Consider the following 16,309-nt stretch of genomic DNA (forward strand, 5'->3'; position numbering starts at 1 on the left):
ACTCAAGTTAACAAAATTGAATCAGATCATAAAATTACTCAGGTAAACGCGAAGCTTCAGTGATATATTATTAAGAGCCTAACACTGGTAAACTCAATAAAAAAGTAAAATTGACAGCCAGCGTCCGATGTAATATATTAATGAAAAGATGAGACATGAAAAAAAAACCATTCCTGTTTTAAAAGGCAGCGCGTTGAGGCGACTGGCCGGTGTTAGGGTTACCATTCATAACAGATAACATCTCATTTGTTTAACAAAATCGTATGACGCTTATTTATTTCTCTCTTGTTTATTCGAGTTTATTATTACATTTTTATTTATTTATCAAATAAAGTAACAAAGCGGAAATTATTTTTATAATCTATCCTGGGACTTCATACATAGCATAGTCTACTATAGTATCTTATTGTAGTGATCCTACAGAAATCCTGCACAACGTTTTTTAAATTCGATTCGAAATTTAAAATTAGTTGCAATCCAACACAAACCATGTAGCTATAATTAATCATATCATTTGAACGTGCTGTAAATCGAAAAGTGGTAACCCTGTCCTGTTTATTTCGTTTAAGTATAGGAAAAAGAAAACAAAAGTGTAGTGTTTCTTTTCTCCTATTTGCCTCTGACCTCGGCGCTATTGACAATGGCTGCCAAGATGAAATATGGCGCGTCGGTAACGTAAAAGGGATTAGTCGGACGATATTATTCCCAGTCTATTGTTAGTTACTAAGACCTTATTTCCAATAAACGAGGAGTCGCACAATACAACGACAGCTATAAGCAGACTATGTATTAGTTAAAGAAGTAATATTCCGGCTAGTCGGGCTAGTGGAAAAAAGGTTTACGTCGGCGATCTATTTGCCGATACCAATGTGTTATATTTGAAATCACCTGTTAAACCATGACGAAGGTTGACTGTTTTCTTAGGATATCAGACGTGATATATTGGATAATGAAAGTCCTTTCAATGTAGTTATTTAATAATAGCCATTTGTTATGTAAACGTGGTTGTTTGATAATAAACTTTGCTTTTTTAATTCCAACCACAGAGTAAATATATACGTCACATTTTTAAATTAAAGATATTTTATGATGTGATTTAGTAACGCGGGATATTTAATGCCTAATTATTTTGTGGGAAAAGTCTAACTGCTCAGTACATATTTTAAGCTATTTTAAATTCAAGTTTAACATACATTTAAATTAAATGTATTTAATATATTTGAGTGTGAACTAGCTCAAATTATTAAAGGTCAGTTGGACCTTAAACCATAAGTTAAGATGCACGCGATGAGTAGGGAGTAGGGACCAAAGCTCAAAGTTTCCCGTGGGGTTGCCACTAACAAAACTCAACGAATATACTAAAAATACAGAAAGTATCATGCAGATATATAAGTGATAACAATCACTCTTTGGATTTTATGTAATTATTTAATTGTATTGTAGAAATATTTCTTAATTAGTGGATTTAATTTATAAAAATAATGTTTTTTAAAGACAATAAATATGCATGAAAAATGTATTATAAATTACTGTTTCGTAGAAGTTTAATAAATTACTTTTATGTTTGAGACTAAATAACAAAACTAATATCCCCTTATATAATAATCCCTATGTGGCAACCCTAATGCAGAGGGCAGACACAATAGCGGCCGCCGGAGCCTTCCCAGAACCGGTTAGGACAGGGGCAGCGCTCCGCCGAATTTCGCGTCGACCACCCATCGGCCATCTCCCATAGCCATCGCTCGCTCCGATAGTTATCACTCGATATCACTTCATATTTATGGCTAGATCAAACAATGTTGTCTATGGAAAAATATGTCGATAACATGAAACTGTTTATTTACCTTTTTTTACCATAAAGAACTAAGCAAAGTAGATATTAAGGACAATAATACATTCTGGTCGAAAATCAGACCTAAACTAAGTTAATCAGGAAGATAATCCAACCACTAAACTACAAGATCGACTTAATTAACAATTAATATTCAAGTTATAAAAACTTTACGAGGTTGACGAGACCTGTTAGGAAACGAGTCAGATGAATAAAATCATAATAAGACCTTGCAATTTAAAAAAATATATTAAAACTATAACTTTTAAGAGTCTGTAATTACTGCTTGTGAAATAAACAGTCGGCACTGTATGTACCGCACTATATTTTGTGAAATTGTGCACGAGAGAGAAGGAAAGTTTTACTGCTAGTCAGTGCAACGATCCCGCCCACTTAACGCCCTACACTCTTGAATAGTGATGTACCATTGTTGTGTATTGTCTAGCTTTAACCTAATTTCAATAAGTTTAATCTAAATATTGGCATCATTTTTGCTATACAATCGTTTTAACATGATGAGAGTTCACTTAGAGTTAGAAAGAAACTCACTCTTTATTTTAGTATATTCCGTTAAAATATGACCTACGCTACTAGAATAATTAACACGATGAAATGAAAAACTCTGTAACAAATATTCAGTTGCAATTATATTTAGATAATACAGTTCACACGCGTGTTGTATGCGCTTTTTTTTAATATTAACTCATGCGAATTATTCTTAACCACTCTTGGGAGATTATATTTATTAATAAGTTATAGGGCGAACAATAGTTAGTGACAACTCATAAACAATCTTAAGTGGTTAAGGGAGTACTAAGAAGGCTTGTCTACACCTATTTTTCAAATCATTTTAATATATTCTATCTCTACTTAGTTTTATAATTGACGAGTTTGTGACTCCGTTAAGACTATATTTCTTTTAACTTCAAATATATTATTCAAATAATTATTAATGAACCAACAGCAGAGCGGGTGCGGCTTGTGAAGCGGCTGAAAATGCAAAAGCATGCAAATACAGGGGTCTAGGCTCCGAATATCATTTTGTCCCATTCGGCGTCGAGACCCTTGGTCCGTGGGGTCCTAGCGCTTTAAGACTTTTTAAGGACATTTCCAAAAAATTAATCAACATCACAGGGGACCGAAGAGCTGGCAGCTACCTCGGTCAAAGATTTTTAATATAATATTATTAATATTTAAACTTAGATTAAAATTAGAGCTGAGCTTATGCTCATATGATTGATGATAACAGTCAAATGGTATTACCTACGATAAATAAAGCAAATTTTATAACCACAGAAGAACTAACAATGCTTTTAATGCCTCCTTATTTTAAATTCTTACATCACAAGTTCGTGTAATATTGATGATATGCAATCAAACCTATGTATCTACATATTTTCATTTAATACTGTCAACAGTGCGTCATCCTTAACAATAAATAATAGTTGTGAACTAATTAGTATAGTAATTGATGACTCAACTATTGTGGGAAATGAAAATTATTAAGTTTTATATCTGTCCTAGTTATTAAAGAACGAATTGTCGTTTCATTTAAATACGATTACGTAGACACAAAAATAGAATTCTGGCAATGATTGCTTATGCATAGTGGTTTGTATTTTACGCTTGTTTTATAGGACTTCTGAAATATCTAATTTAATCTGTACGATAAAATGTAACCAATTTATAACTAAAGATACTTCATTTTGCTTTATACTTTCGTTTTAAATTTAAGGAATAAACAAACTGATCTTACATCTTACAAATATTATAAATGCGAATGTTTGGATGGATGGATGGATGTTGGTTTAAAGGTAAGCAACGCATATGCAATTAATTGCGTATGTCTATGGGCAACGGTCACTACGCTATTTCAGCGATTACAGGTGGTCGCTCGCTCCTTTGCCACCTTATGATATTATATTATATAAAAAAAAAGGTATCTCCACAACGACATCATGGATATCGCTGAAATTCGTGGTAGATATAGAACACCTGGAAGAATTCATAGGCTCAAATAAGTTTTCTTTCATTCCGAGAGGACGGAGTCGCGGGCGTCAGCTAGTATTTCAATAAATCTATTTATTAAGCGCTAGCTTCCGTCCATTCACTAATACAGCAAGGACAATAACTGAGAATAAGTTGAAAAATTAAATGTACACTGACAAGACTAAGATGTCCGTAAAGAAAGTTGTCCACCTTGAGGTACATGATCTATATTGAAAACAAGAAAACATTCGATTCACTCTTAATACCTTATTTAAGACCACTATTGGCTGAATAATCGAACTTTAACTTGTACTCAGAGTGTCTCAGTTAAGTTGTTGCATTATGCATTCTAAATCCTTATTAAAGAATATGCTTGGTGACTACGAAATGACTCAGAAAGGGCATGGCTGCACCTTAAAAAAATAGATAAAAAAGATGCAATATTATTACTTCGGTAATATCAAAGACACTTACATTACTTTTACTGTTGAAATCTATATTAAATTGTTTAAAAACTTTATTATTATTTATTAAACTTTCATAAAATTAATATCGATATACTGAGGTTCGAAGCGTGTTCCCATCCCTTTGCACAGTTCATTGAGTAAACCTGTGTCGGGAGCGGCGCGGGCGCAGGCCTCTCGCCCGCAGCGGCCACGACTGCGCATCTGTGTGCGTCTGTGTGTAACTAAAGCGCGTGTGTGCTGTTGTACTCAAGCGGGTGATCGATGTAAAACAAAGGGAAAAATTGTTTTATTTTATCAGTGTTACTATGATTAGCCAATTGACGGCCAACCTATAAATGTGTCGTACTGAAAGCTTGCCGTATAGCCTCCCATATTGATTTCCTTAGTTTTCTTAGACCCAAATCCCAGTTTAAAGCATATTGTTATCTCTATTTTGTCAAAGATAGTGACAAAGGTATACATTAGATATTGACCTTAGAAACCTACGGTTATTAGGATTCTACTACTTAACACAATAAAAAAATAGTTTAATATTTTTCCAGCTAACATCTCAGATATTACTAGCATATTATTTTGATATCAAAGGCAGCGGCATAACTAAGAAAATCAACAAGGTTATTTTATGATAACATTACGTCTTACATTCAGGTGTATCTTTGTGTTTTCGGGCTAAAGCCGCTTTGAGTACACGCGTAAAACACACACAAGTTCGTCGCCCGCGCCGCCGTGCGGGGGAAAGTTAAAACTTTCTGAATACTGATCGATTAAAAGTAAAAGTACCTCTTTAGAGTTTGTATTATAAGAAAGGCTTATCTAATTTGCGTAATAGTTTGCATCATGAATTCACATAGGACATGGATGTTGAATTTAAATTATTACGTAAAAACATACGTAAACACGCACCACATGCGTATACGTAAATTATGTTTAAATAGTAAAGTAACTTAGGACGCCCTTTTACTAAAACTATGTAAATTAATGGAATATCAACTCAGTTTGTAAAGATCTCTAAAACCCAAAGTATCTATAATATATATGTTGAAGGTACCTTGAGAACCTCTGATTGGATCACGCGGAAATTTGACATAGATGTAGAAGCCTGGAACTCATAGAGTAGGTTTTTTTTTTATTTCCACGATGACGGAGTTGCGGGCGACAGTTAGTTGTATATTTTAAAATTATACGTTATACAGCGTTGATAAAGAATTGAAGGTGAATTTAATACAATTAAAAGAAATTGTGTTGAAACCCTTTACAAATTACGAAAATTAAAACTAAAACCATTCGTTTTTTATAATTTTTATTATCAATTCTTAACATTTTAAAATTAAATTAAAAAAGAAATAATTAAGTTTTCTGGCTAAGACCCTTTCCTTGATAACGCAATGTTGTTATTACTTTTATAGAAATCGACCAACTTAAGAAGATCCTTTATATAATAGTCTTTACTTTAATACGAGTTTGATTTGAGTATTTGATTAAAGAGAGCAGGCTCTGCCTAATATGGTTTAAGATAACTGGCAACGTTCAGTTTGCATAGCTGTACAAATAAAGTCGGCGAGGTAGCCAAACGTTATACTATAAACTCGTTTACTTATGTACTTGGATATCATTTATCTTTTACACCTACGGATGTTTAAAGTAAACTGATGCGTTATTAAACTTAACTAAAAAGATTCATTATTCATTAGTTAGGTTGAGCTTTCACGTAAAATGTTCAGTTTTTATGATATTAACTTCCTTAACGATTTTGATTTGCTTTTTCGAGTTCTGTTCTTGGAATCTGTTGATCAAACATTTAGTAGTATGAAGAGCATTCTTTGAACACTAATCTTATATCTACTATATACATAGTTATCTTCTAAGAAGTGACGTCTGTATGATTTGGTATTAGAAGCTTTAATTCTTATAAACTACTAGTGGTTGCCTGCGATTCTGTCCGCGCGTTATGCTTATATGTTCTTCCATAATTTATTCTACATCCATGTCGAATTTCATCAAGATCCTTCCAACAAACATTTATCCATCTTAACATTCGCATTTTATATATTAGTAAGATTAATTCTTTGGTTGATAATATTCTAAATCATGTAATCATGCAATCGGTAATATCTCTCAATAAGTTCAATTTGTTATACGTCAGAATCCTTATTGTAGAATAGTCATGGACGTTAGAGATTGTAGTTTTGTTCAGTCGGAACGTGCCGGTATGCTGTGTCAATGTCCTTACCACATATAAACAAGCCTGTTTATGTTTTAACCTACGAGTAATACGGCAGAATTCTAATGGTCGTGTACTCCCAGAACTTTCTATGGTGCATTATGCACTATTACTTTTGTAAGGTTAATAGCACTTTAAGGTTCGTCATGATAAAATAACGTTTGTTTTATAGATAAAACAACGGTTAACTCAGATTGTTGTTATAACTGAACTTATACTTTATATAGAACTAGTTGTCGCCCGCGAGACCGTCCGCGCGATATTAAACAATAAACTTAATTAGTAGTCTATATGTTCTTCCAGACTCTGTTCTACATGTATGTCAAATAACAGCGATTACCAGCAGCCAAATAATCGTATTTATAATATCAGTAAAAAGTAAGATTAAAATGACATGTTTTTAAACGTCATACGATGTACTTTTTTAGAAGATGAACCAAACAACAAACCGTACACTATAAAACACGCTTAGGACATGTTAAAGTTAATAAAATAAATATTTCCATACTACGGAAATATAATATTGACATAATAAATTATTCCCTTTCAATCTTTTGTTCTATTTTTTATTGTTTATGCACCAATACTTTATATATGTTGTGTTTGTCTGTAAGTGAAATTACATGTTTCCTAAAACCTTTTGTAATAGTGCTTAACATGTATATAAGAACATATGTACTTTTGTTGACGAACCAAATAAATAAATAAAAAAAAAGCGTACAAAACAATGTTACTGTGATATACAAAATCTAGATATATGTTTACAAACGTTTCCATGAACTTATAAACTTTGCTAGCGGAGGTCGCGCGGAACCTTTCAATGAATTCCATCATGACTGACAATATTCATTGAATGTTATTGTTTACTAGCTGTCACCCCCGATTTTGTCAGCACAGAATGATTAAGTCTTAGTTACATCAGCCCACATAACCTTCCCGACATGTATCAGTATCTCGTTATTTTCAATTAAGTGAAGTTGAATATGTTAGAGACGATATATAAAAAGTGTTGTATGAATTTTTTATTCGGTTTATGGGCGGGTTTATTAGAAGCTTCACTTCGAAAGGATTTAGATACTGAAACAAGGTCTCCGAAGCGGTTGACATCGTACCCATATGACTCATAAGTAACCTAGAAATTAAAACGTTAAAATAAAATATGTTATTACAGTGATAGTGAGTCATTAATATATCTTAGCTTTTATATTTCTTGATGTATTTATCTCGAGGCAACATTATAGGGCGTGCATTATAATTGCTTTGCCAATGCATCGTGGGAAGTTACGCTACATGCCCTAGGCATGAGCATACAGGAAATTATATGAATGAATACAGCCCTACGTTATTTAATTACGTAAGCGGACATTTTTTGTTTTGTTTAAAATAACTGATCGAAACGAATTAATGAACTTACACGGAATTATGTATAAATGCGGTATTGCCTATATTAGTTTTTATTTTATTTTCAAATATAATTCTGTGTCATTAATTCTATGTTTATGTGTTATAAGCTGCTTGCGACTTCGTCCGCGACGAATTAAAAAAAGACATTATTTGTACTCAATGTGTTCTTTCAGACTATGATCTACGTCTGTCTAATTTCAGAGAGATCCGTTAAGCTGTTCATTAGTAACAAACATTCATCCATCAAAACATTCGCATTTATGATATTAGTAATACTATTGTGAAATCTTTTTATTTTGAGTCTTAAAACCATTATAATAATAAAAAAGATATATGTTTATAATCAGGTTTTTCTACGTTCATATATAACATAAACAATAAATAACTAAAACTTAAATATAGTGCCATTCAAACTTTATTGCTGCTCACTATTTGACACTACGCAGAGACCACATGAATAAAGGTTCCCAGTTAACCACGAGCTATACAGCTTGAATCATGTAACACTTGACCTGCGTCATACTGTCTGGGGTAGGTGAAAGCGACAGCCGCAACTTGTCGTTTTTGGGCCTTAATGCTACTTATGTACCTCACCACGTCAAATTTTCCTTATACACACTTCCAAGTTGTTACTAATATATTTTAATATGACTAAATACCACACATAAGACTACTAATATGTCACTCAGGACGTCCCTAAATGTAGATTTTTTGTACTTTTTATAAATTAGAATTAATCTTACGTCTTACTAATTTTATAAATGCTAATGGTTAGATCGATGGATGTTTGTTAGAAGGTATTTACAGAACGGTTGCATGGATCTAGCTGGAGTTTGGCGTAGACGTAGTGTGAAACAAGTAGCTAAGTTTTTTTATGCTGCGCGGATGGAGTTGCGGGCGACAGTTAGTTAATAATAAAACATGCATGTTTTTAATTTATGTCAATTTTTTTGTATAACAAAACTTGGCAAACACGACTTGGAAAGCGTGTATCTTAATTGCATCTTAAAAAAATAAACGCATTATTTTTGGGTGTTCCTATGTATGGGTGAGTAATTACAAAAATTAAAAACAAAGTGATACCGAACGAACAAATAAGAGCTGTGGGGAGAGAAGTTTGCGCAATTTAAAAACAACTCTTCCTTACTTACCTTATCCCGAGTCCAGATATTTATTATCTTTGTAGTTATACTGAACTGCAGTACTCCTATGACTCACCCAATAACCAATTAACTTGCGGGACTTGTTTTTAACTGTATTCTCGAAACGAGTCATACACAATGTTCCCGTCACAAATGATGAGACGATTGAGGAAAAGAGACTGACCGACACAAAAATATTACTCATTCACAACAATTACCTTCATAGAAATAAATGAAAAACAAATCTTAATAATATTAGAAATACGAAAGTTTCCGTGGGTAGAAGTTTGTTAATAAGTATCTCCAAAGCTCAACGGATCTCGATGAAATTTATCACAGAAGTAGAACATAGTCTGGAATAACACATAGCCTACTTAATATATTTTTAATGCTGTGCGAAAAGAGTCGCAGGCAAGAGCTCGTAAGCTATATTGTTAGATTTCTTTTTTAATTCAGTCTGCAAATTATACTGTCTCACCTTACCCTATTAATCACCCAGTCTGTAAAGACATGGTTAAAAAACAAAATGTCCACAGCGGCCCCAGATTATTCAATTTTATCAATGTAAACTTTTTAAAAGTTTAATTGTAATTAATCGATCATTTACCCAATTACGTATATTTCTTATACCAGAAGTAATATTTATGTTAATCATGTCGTTCATTCGCTTTTGATAACATTGAATGAAGTTACAAGCCTATTTTGACGACTTAAACAGACGTAAGATGTAAACTAAATGATGTAAAAACATAATAAAAACACAATCGTATAGACATATGACGTCACTAGGCTTCTATTTTTCAAGCAATGAGATTTCCTGTACAGTTGAAGGAATAGTTATTTAAATTTCTACATTTTTATACAAAAGATGCGCTGAAATATTCTGTATTTTAAAAATCCCTTAGTAAACATCATTACTTAAAGATAAAACACTAAGGGTCTGATTATGTAACCACAAACTATTCTAAAATTAAAATAATTAGTGTGCTCTTTTCTTTTAATTAGTATGCAAGTGTATAATAAATTGTAGTTTATAAACCGCGCAAAACGCTTATGTTACGCAAAACCAGTTATATATCCTGCCCTTTGTGAGTCCGATGTTTATTTGCAAAAATCGCGGCGAATCGTGCTGGTCGTAAAAATAAATGATTACACACATGCATATAGCAAAAGATACTTTGAAAGTCGTGCGTTGCTAATGCACGTGGCCATTGATATAATATTTTTTATAAACTCTGATCTAGAGATTATATTTTATTTCGATGATGAACAAAATAATTATCTAGCTTTCAAATAAAATCTTTCTCCTCTATGTCCTTAATGTCCAAACAGATTGAGATGTGTGATAGATGATTTTTATGACGTCAGAGAAGGCTTGTGTCGTAAATTTAAACCTAAAAAGTTTTTTTTAAACGTTGTAAAAGTCTGAAGTGTTTTTATGGACACAAGCTGATTTTATTTCTATTTATTATGTCATTATACGATGTTACAACAGTACAATAATTAGTTACAGTTGCTGTAAAATGTCTGTCATTTTCTTTACTGTTTACTAATAGGTTTCTCTTTTCTATTTGCTACGGATACGAACGGTTCTTGACTATTCAATGTAATCACTGTGAAGAAAGCCGATGGACCAATGACCCCTTTAAAACGTCTGCAAAAATTGTCTCCTCATTTCAAATGCTGCTACCTAGAATTTTTAAATTGCGACATTGTTAGAAAACACAAAAAGCATGAAAGTTGATTTTCTTAAGTTGATGTTTTTGATGTGACTAAATCTTACTTATATTATCAAAGCTAATGTTTAGATAGATGGATGGATCGATGGATGGAGGGATGGTTTGAATGTATTTCCGGACAGGCTGCATGGATCTCGCTAAAACTTGGTATATGTGTCATAGTCTAGAAGAACACATAGACTTCTGATTATGTTTATATTTAATTCCACGCAGAAGTAGTCGCGGGCGACTGCTAGTATTTAATAATAACAATTAATGTCCAAATTCAATCATCGTAAACTAAACGTATTTCCCTTTTAATTTTTGTAAAGAGATAAAAAAGAAATAAAGCACAAACTTTCGACTTTAATATTTTATTTAGATTGGAAAAAATATAATATTATATTACCAGTGGAATAAATATACAGATTAAAAATGCTACAGATAACATATTTATTTGTATGAATCAACGGATGTGCTGATAAAAGCTTGTCATGTAAATATTGATTAGTGTATAATAATATGTTTTGTTGACACGATTACATCATAAGTGTGTAACTACCTTTATCGATCGATCGATATCTAGTTCCACATGCATCAAATTATATTGTCGTCACTTTCATTCTCATGGAAAAAACAGAGATAATATTCTGTAAGATGTTTTGCCAGAGTAAACACCCCTTTACCTATGTATCTCCGTCTATCATCCATTCATTTCGTAATCCATTGGCTGGTATCTATGAGAGACATAATCGAGATGCCTCTGTTCGGCATTCAAAGCAGTCGTTGTATGTGGGTCAACGGCGACAATAGATTGTGCTTATAAATACATATTACAGTTTTCGCAATAACATGGTTCACTAAGATTCGCTTAAAAAGATGAAATTTTCTTTATTAAAAACTAGCTGTCGCTCGTGAGGTACAAAAAAACTTAAATAGTTAGCCTATGTATTCTTCCAGGCTATGTTCTACATTTATGCCAAATTTCAGAGAGATCCATAAAGCCGTTCTCGAGATACCTTTAAAGAAACATACATCCATCCAGTCAAACATTCGCATTTATAATATTAGTAAGAGTAAGATAAATGTAGCCTATTAGTTTGTCCTAAATGCAATTAGTTTGAGGAACATTTATTTGAACAGGTTGACCTTGTTAAATAAACAGTACATCAACCCCTGCTTCCGACGAAAAAGTTGCGCTAAAACATTTTACCGTTAGGCGCCATTTTACAATGTTTACAGCCGATGTTTGTCTGATCCTGTTAAAATCTTGTATATGCCATCGATAAAAATGTACACTATGCCGGTGTACTGGCACAACACTAGCCTAACTAAAATGGCGACATCTATGTCTCCTCACTAATCATTCTGACACTTGACTTTGCAATGTAAGCGCGCCATTCGCGCCAAAGGATTGTAATTGATAAATGTCTAAAAGTATAGTGATCCGTAGAGAGCGTAGTATCTTTGATTTGATTTGAACAGATGTTTTTTATACACATTTAATGAAAAAATCTTGAATTAGAATGATCTGTTGTTGACACACCCCGACTAAGTGGAACAAACAACAAGTTCTTCAAGCCGACAACACCAAGCCGACTTGCACAATGTCTTTGTGAATCCGCTTCATCTGACTTTCTCTTTTCATTGTAATTATTATTGCACTTAGATATTGAAAGCTTTCATACATTGAAATTTTAATTCAGATTTCTCTCATATTTCTTTGAAATTTATTCAACATAATTGTCGATAATATAATAATTGCCTTTTAAACAATACGAAAGAAATTACAACGTATCAATTTAAAAAAGACATTTATGGTCAACGGTTGCAAATATATTCTATAACAATGTAGGAATATTTTAAAGGTTATACAAAAAAAATATAATAATTCCTTCGGACTTTAACACCTAAGAAATAAAAATTTTATGTTCACTTTTAAATTTTTGTTTGTCTATTATTTATTAATATATCATTATTATTGACGTAGACTGTTGTGATACAAACTGGAATAACACGTCTAACAATCATGATGTATGACGTCACAAGATGCATCACAACCACAAACAAGATAGTGTTTAAACGAGCACAGATCATGCCAGTGGAATAGGCTCTAACGTCCCGGTCACATTAACAAACGGAAGCGAAGCGGAATCGACATTCGAATGTCCATAATCACGTGTAGTACGTATGTCTTATCTCGTAATGTTGGTAGGCAGCTGCACAAATAACACGATGGTCCGCTGTAATACTACGATCACACAGAAAACAGTCATAGAGTGCTAGTAATTCCGCGTTTCGTTCAACGACTTTGTGTGCCGGAGGCCAAATTATAGTCCCTGTTTCGTAGTCTCTTCCCACCCTTTTCTCATAAAGGAAAGGAGATTTGAGGAGAGGATGTATAATAAAGAAATATACCATTCTGTGCATCCTCTCTTTGGTCCATTAAAGATAGCGCACCTTCCACCTTCCAACTTTCAACTGTTTTCCAAGCCGTTTACACAAGCTTAATACGTGAATCCGAAGTGAGATTCGAATTAAATTCCGTCTCGCTTTCGTATGTCTATGTGATCGGGGCGTTAGCGGTTTACCACATTGCTCGAACGCCGAAACAAACTCTTTTCTTATTATTTCTTATGCTCGTATAACGTTTTTAAATATCGCATCGAATCGTATTCTCGGAACGATTGCTGTATTTTACGAGGGCGAATTATGGCGCGTCGCACGGGTTTAAAGTTGCCGCAAAACGGGTACAAAATAAATCCTTCATCAATAAAGTTATTACATTTTGTAAAATGTTAAATAATTTATCAAATAATAATAATAGTTTAATAAAAATTTTTAAAAACATTACAACTGGACTGGTTCTTGCTATGTGTTAGATCGATTTTTTTTTAAAATAAAACTGATACATTTTAAAACTGTACCCTAACGTCTATACAGTGAACAGATTGTCCATTTATGTTGTCCCCAAAAAAAAACTTCCAAGTGCCTATTAAGAATGAAGATATGTTTAAGATTATCATTGTTATTAGTATTATGATCATGTCTACGTACTGTATCACAGACGCTATAAGCCAACAAGTCACGTGTTTAAACCTTTTGATATTGCTATTTATAACGGCCCGAGTACAGCGCATTAACCTCGTCTTTATGCGTTTGTTTTACAAGAGGTTACCGACGGATCGGTTTAACATTTTTTTATATCATCCATGTTCTGTTTTGAATTTTATTACATTCGATTAGGTTAGGAATGTAATAAATTGCTTTTTAAAACAAAACAGTTGAATAGTTGCTGCCTAACAGATATTTGCGGCCATTATTAAAATAATGTAAAAAAAAACAATATACTTATTGCATTATTATATTATTCTTTTATGCATTATTACGAACTTTTTTAATCAATTAGCGTAACCAACTCCGAATATAATAAACGTGAGTGAAACGGAACGTTAATGTGTTTTTAATTCGCGAACTTTTTATTTATGAGAGCCATTAGGAAGCCGAGTGGAGTGATTCACTTATTAAATCACATTTTTTTCCAATGTTTAAAGGCTAAGTTAATCATTATAACCTTAAGGAAATATATTAATAGTTCTACAAGTTGTTTTCATAAGATTATACAAAAAATGGCAATAAAACCTAAAAAAAAAAACTTTTTTTCGTGCAACAAAACTGGTCCATCGTGGCATTAAATATATTTATTTTTTAGGAGATTTAAAGTTATCCACGAAAAATAGGTTTACTCTGATATTGTCAGAATCTAGCACTTAAATATTACGTCATTAAATTATCTTTAAGTAATGAATATTAATAAAGATCTTCCTAACAATCGGTTGGCAACAGTCGTGAGCAGATCGCGGTCGGAGGCGCGGGCGTGTTATGCCAAACATTTCCGGCGAGGTTTATTGAAGGCTGTACACGTTACATCATTTAATTAAATACTAGTTTTTTTTATCTGTGATACACTTTTTGAATCGATAAAATAAACCTTACATATCAATTTATTCAATTCACGTCTGAATGAGACTTGATATTGAAAAATCTTACAAAAGTTTTAGTTTAAGAGTTTAAAAATTGTCTATACAACTTTCTAACATAAAAAGCAATAAGTAAACCGCCACATAAAACGTTTTACAAGCACTTTGTAATTGCATTGATTCATTGTATTCCGGATATTGAGTAGGTTTTTTAATCTGTCGGTACTCAATCAATGGAAGTCTCTCATGACACACTAATGCGTGGTAATAGTGACACACTTAAGCGACTCTCTAGTTCAGTGTTTACCAAACTTTTTTTCGACGAACTCCTTTACTACAGGCCGGTGATAAAGAAATATTGTCGCCATTTTTCCGTAGTATAAAAGTCGAAGTGCCGTGACTCCCTATTAAGTTTGCGCGACCCCCAACGGGGTCTTAAAAGTTTGAAAAACACTGCTTTATATAACTTTATACGACGCGTTAATTAACAAAGCAATAATCACATTATTATGTACTAAATAAAGGAATTAACACATTATTGTGTGAGTTAATAATCTTAAGTTTTTCATCATACTACAGATAAAAAACTGTTTTGGTTGCAAATGTTTTGATCATTATTATGCTAGGAAGTTATATTCTTGTGGTTTTAAAGGATGACGCTAAGCAGGAAGGATTGTTTGTTAATTCAGTTTTTATATGAACACAAAAACTGTGGGTTTTTTTAAGCATATGCATATGTATGGTTATGAATTTATTTTGGTAGGAACTCTTTTAAATTTTTAAAGATTCAAAATGAGACCCATGATATGTCTGCAAAAGTCCAACTTTACACGTTTAGTTAATCTGACGTCATTAAAGGCATATGTACTAAAGCAATCTCGAAACCGCTTAATATTCTTCAATAAACAATTAACATGTTACTATTTTCGTGTAAAATTAATCTAATATTATCTACCAATATTGAATGATGTCTTATGAGGTTTTATTATCTTTACAGTTAACGGAAGAAGTGCAGAGAAAACAAAGCGACTATCAAAAGTGTCTGGAATCATACAAACAAATGAGGGCTAAGTTCGAGGAGAACTACCTTAAATGTAAGTGTAAGTTTTACCTTTATTATTATTACACAATATTAATAATAATTGAATTATTACCTGTTGGGTATAGGGTGTTCAAATTCCGCATACTTGAAACAATTTGGCCCCATTTTTTATTTGTATTCTTCAGGAAAAAATAATGAAAATAATGACCTGGTTATTTCTATCTGACATAATAGGATTAGATATATATGTAGTATATTGTATAATTTTTATATTATAAACATCAACTGAAATGTAACAATAATTGGGAAAATGCGCAGATGAAAGAAACTCATTTAATCAAGTAATATGTAGCTTGCTTAGAAAAAGGCATAGAAAATAACTATAATGTGATCGGTAACATTGTAAAGAGAAAAGATTTATTATAGGTACAACAAAGAATAATAAAGAATCAACAGCTCCATTCCATTCAAACAGTGTCTTCAAGGGCAAAGGTAAAATTTGTGAAAGAGTTTTA

The 16,309-nt window shown here is 32.5% G+C and overlaps 1 protein-coding gene across 3 annotated transcripts in view; it reads left to right on the forward strand.

Annotated features, from left to right (window-relative positions):
• The window catches only part of FER (tyrosine-protein kinase Fer), a 47,759-nt gene that overhangs the window by 19,267 nt on the left and 12,183 nt on the right, over positions 1-16,309 (forward strand). For 2 of the 3 annotated variants that reach the window (XM_013306199.1, XM_013306202.1), the window contains exon 3: positions 15,750-15,852. In XM_013306199.1, coding sequence (XP_013161653.1) covers positions 15,750-15,852 — 103 coding nt within the window. The remainder of the gene's footprint in view (positions 1-15,749; positions 15,853-16,309) is intronic. The other variant, XM_013306201.1, reaches the window with a different exon arrangement.

The sequence above is a fragment of the Papilio xuthus genome, unplaced genomic scaffold, assembly GCF_000836235.2.
Source record: "Papilio xuthus unplaced genomic scaffold, Pxut_1.1 DF828258.1, whole genome shotgun sequence".
Classification (NCBI taxonomy): Eukaryota; Metazoa; Arthropoda; class Insecta; order Lepidoptera; family Papilionidae; genus Papilio; species Papilio xuthus.